Here is a 3,781-nt window from a genome sequence, read left to right on the forward strand (position 1 = left end):
CTTGGTTTCAGTATGCTAGTCAGATCGATTTTCTGGAAGGGCATCCGAAACGGACGTTGGACAGTTCAAAAAAGCGACCAATCAGGATGATCTGTTGATATGTCTATCTTCGATTGGTTGATTAAATTGTCGGCGAACAGTTTCATCGAGAAAACGAACGAGAGTGTTGGTCCTCTCAAAAGGATTTGCTTGACTGTGAGCTGCATGGTCTGTGTGGATTGACCAATCAACGGTGACGTTGGGGTTGATAAGCAATTGGATTGGATGAAACCAATTTTGTCGTTCCAGTCAGCGCTGTGATTGGCTGGAAGTAACTTCATCACGCAATGCACCTGTCCAACAGAACTAGGCGGAAGGCGCCACTCCGACGCGACGTCGCGAAGAGAAGATGTATAGATGGGATGGATTGATGGTGTAGTATTGCTTAGACCAAGGTATACTGTTGGTACAGGATATCTCGGATGCGGTAGTAGCTCGTGGACAACGTCCCTTCCATCACAACTTCGTTATTGCGGGAACGCTTCAATACCACCCCGTCATCGCACACCTACGAAGTAGTCTGTCATGACGAGACTGCTCCTGTAACGACCAAGCAGTCATACCAGCATGCCGCCATAAAAGTTGGCTTCGAAACCAGCGCGTGCCAGGAGTGTCTTCAATGTGGCAAGTGTCACCTTGCCTTGCGACAACAGCATTGGCGTGTGGTATTCCTGTTCGGCCACGTCCAAGATGCACGTGGCACCATGGAATTCCGCGGTGGAGTTGATGTACGCCACGTCGTGGCTACCAACCTAGTCGAACGTATCGTCAGTACGAAACGTGACGAAAAGCGTACCTTTTGAAAATATGCCGACGAATACAACGATTCCTTGAGCGAGAGTTTGTACACTGTCGTGTCGGACTCGATATCAATGCGTTCGTTTGCTTGCGGAGTATACACCTGCGTCATAATCCATCGTTTGAGCGCCACGATCGGGTGTCTGTCGTCGTCATGCACTTATGACAACAGTCCATGTTCTTACCGCTTCGCACTGCTCCATGGTCGATTGTACATACTCTTGCAGTCCCGCGGTTGTCTCTGGAGTGCCATGCACCAAGATCAACTTGCGCGGCTTGACGTTGTCCAGGCAGTTCTTGATGGCGCGGCCATCGGCAACCCCGTCGAAGTCGATAAATCGCACACTGCATTGGATCTACAGTCGATCAGTCTCGAATCTGATTGGATAATAGCAACATAACGACACATGATTGGTCGTTTGCGATTTTCAAAGCAGCAGTCACTTACGAAAATGTGTTGCGACGAATGAAGGGTCTTCATGGGCCGGCGATCGGCGGCGGCGGCAAGATCACCGTCGTCGTCGTCATCGTCATCGTTGCCCATATTGACGTTTTCACTGGACGACTTCGATTTGTTCCGAAGACGGGCCTTGGCTTGGCTGACGTCTTTGAATTCATCCACGCGGATGATCTACCCAGCACATGCATGTCACGAACAGCCATGCGCATGCCATCCGATTCCCAAGCAAGACAGGAAGGCGTTTGAATACCTCGCCATATTCATCCCATTCGCACTTTGTATCCATGGTAAAGAACATCGGATATTTGGGCGTCGTGAACTGGCCGAACCCGACTTTGAACGACCCGCGCAATTGCATCGGGGCTGCTACATCACCACGAGCTGTACGTTAGTACAAGAGATAGCGCACGAAGAACTCGCTGTAGCACTTCACCCGCAACACCACAAACACCCATTTCAAAACAGAACAAAGTCTTGGCATTCCATCAGCACACGATACCTTTGTCGGTGGCGGGAATGGGAGGAGCAGGGACAGCGTTGTTAGTTGGAGGCGCGGGTGTCGTTGCGGCTTGTCCTTCGTCGTCCGATTCGTACTCGGCAATAGTCATCATCATATCCTCCATCGCGGCTTCCTCGATTTCTTTAGCTTTGAGTTCCGCTTCGTCGATGAGTCGCCGCCGTTCCTTGGCTTCAAATGCGGCCAATTCGGCGCCTTCCAACGGAACGTTCCTGGACACTTCAAGCTTGACGACCGTGCCGGGGTGAATGTTGGCGGCAACGGTGCCCGGCACCGGAGTCGACACAAACACCAGACCTAGTCAGGGCACCTTTCTTGCATGGCGTCGATCATGGCGAGGCCCAGTTACCGTTCGTGGACAGAGGGGCCATCTTCATGAGCAAGTCCTTGCCAAATCCGTGGTTGAGGGTCGGGGATGTCGCCAAGATCACCTTGGGACTCGGCAATCGGTCGAGCTCGTCGAGGCTGTGGATTAAGTTCACATGCGTAAAGTTGAACGGATTTGGCTTGCCAATATCAAAGTTCTTGGAGATGCGCTCGCTGCACCACTCGAGCATAGCTTGCGCAGCTTTTGGTGTGTAGAAGCTCATCGTGTGCAGCAACGCGATCGGGTCTTTCAGCCTACAGACCATTCGTTGGGTGGTGTCGTGTAAACGATACGCCGTACTTGAGTTTGATCCAGTACTGATCGAGAACATGAAGGACCTCCAACACACGGCCGGCGCTGTCGCACGGAATCAAGATGTCGCCGCCTCGACGCAGAACTTGAACGATCTCGTCTTTGAGCTAGGGTACATAGCGATGATACAGTAGTCTCGCGAACGGTGTAAGGGATACCTGTTCGTCGCGATCTCGCATTTTGGGCTGCTGCTTTTCCAGGTACATGGAACCCGTGATGAGCAGTGTGGGGCGCCTACACCATGGTAATGCTTTGTGTCGTGGCGTTAGGCAATTGAGGCAGCCTACGTGAACGTGTCCAGGACAGTCTTGCTCAAGACGTGCTCTGCTCGATGGTTGTAATCGACAGCGTACAGGATTTCGTCCTGTTCAAAGTCGGTCACATGGAAATTCGCTGACAAGGAGCACGTACGGTTTCTTTCGCGATGCTCCAGATCGACCCGCCGATGAGGTGTCCGGCGGCATGGGGTGTGATGTAAATACCTTCGCCTTCGCCAGAGAGCTTGAGTTTCTGTGAGTACTTGAGCTGGATGAACGTCTCGAGCACTTGGTCGACGTGATCCAATGTAAAAAGGTTGAACTCGAGATCATCTTTCGTCCGGGCCTGGTATGCTTCGTAGAGCACAATTTCGCCCATGCGGTACACGGGCAAAGTCACATACACTGGTGCTTTGAGACCGAGCGTTCCCATCGCGTATGGCAGGGCACCCATGTGCGCCAAGTCTGGATGTGAGATGAGGACCAGGTCGACCTTGTCAATGACTTTCGCCAGCGGTTCAAGCAGCGCGACATCAAAGTCGTCGGTCCACCCACAGTCGAGGAGAATTCCAATGTCATCCACTTCGAGGAGGTAGCAGCAGCTACGCTCCGACGACTGCACGCCGTACAGAGGCGTGAACGAGATGGCCACCATGGTGGAGGAACCACAAACGGGGGCCAGCAGATACCTATTCTAGACGCGGATTGGATAAAATGTAATTCAATAGCCAATAGTTTCAAAGTAAATGTAATTTGAGACCAATTCAATTGCTCAACAGTGCTAATTACAGCCAATCGATGCATTCCATCGATGTGCGGCAATTCCATGCGCATGGAGAAGGGATGCCCAACCACCGCACAACGGCAGCACGACGGCTGGTGAACTCATGCGTATGTTGTACGCTAAGTGTACGCTGGATGGCATGCGCTTGATCAGATCGAAGACATCTCACGATGCGAAGACTTCCTTGGGAATTACACTCCTCAGGAGTGCACGTGCAACATGAAATTCTACCGTCACGGGGTTTTGG

The 3,781-nt window shown here is 52.0% G+C and overlaps 1 protein-coding gene across 2 annotated transcripts; it reads right to left on the minus strand.

The window, feature by feature from the left end:
* Positions 1-397: 397 nt before the first annotated feature.
* H310_06119 lies at positions 398-3,433 on the minus strand. Of its 2 annotated transcripts, XM_008871043.1 has the most exons (12): positions 2,905-3,433; positions 2,781-2,857; positions 2,652-2,727; positions 2,482-2,600; positions 2,164-2,435; positions 1,797-2,111; positions 1,548-1,663; positions 1,286-1,468; positions 1,023-1,193; positions 836-940; positions 603-791; positions 398-547 (listed from the first exon to the last, which is right to left on the minus strand). In XM_008871043.1, exons 1-12 carry the CDS (start codon positions 3,403-3,405, stop codon positions 425-427), a joined length of 2,247 nt encoding a protein of 748 aa, XP_008869265.1. In that variant the 5' UTR covers positions 3,406-3,433; the 3' UTR covers positions 398-424. The 2 variants fall into 2 exon arrangements, with proteins under 2 accessions (XP_008869265.1, XP_008869266.1); XM_008871044.1 differs by having other exon boundaries at positions 398-791.
* Between the last annotated feature and the right edge of the window lie 348 nt (positions 3,434-3,781).

The sequence above is a fragment of the Aphanomyces invadans genome (genome assembly GCF_000520115.1).
Source record: "Aphanomyces invadans strain NJM9701 unplaced genomic scaffold supercont1.10, whole genome shotgun sequence".
In the NCBI taxonomy this organism is placed as follows: Eukaryota; Oomycota; class Saprolegniomycetes; order Saprolegniales; family Verrucalvaceae; genus Aphanomyces; species Aphanomyces invadans.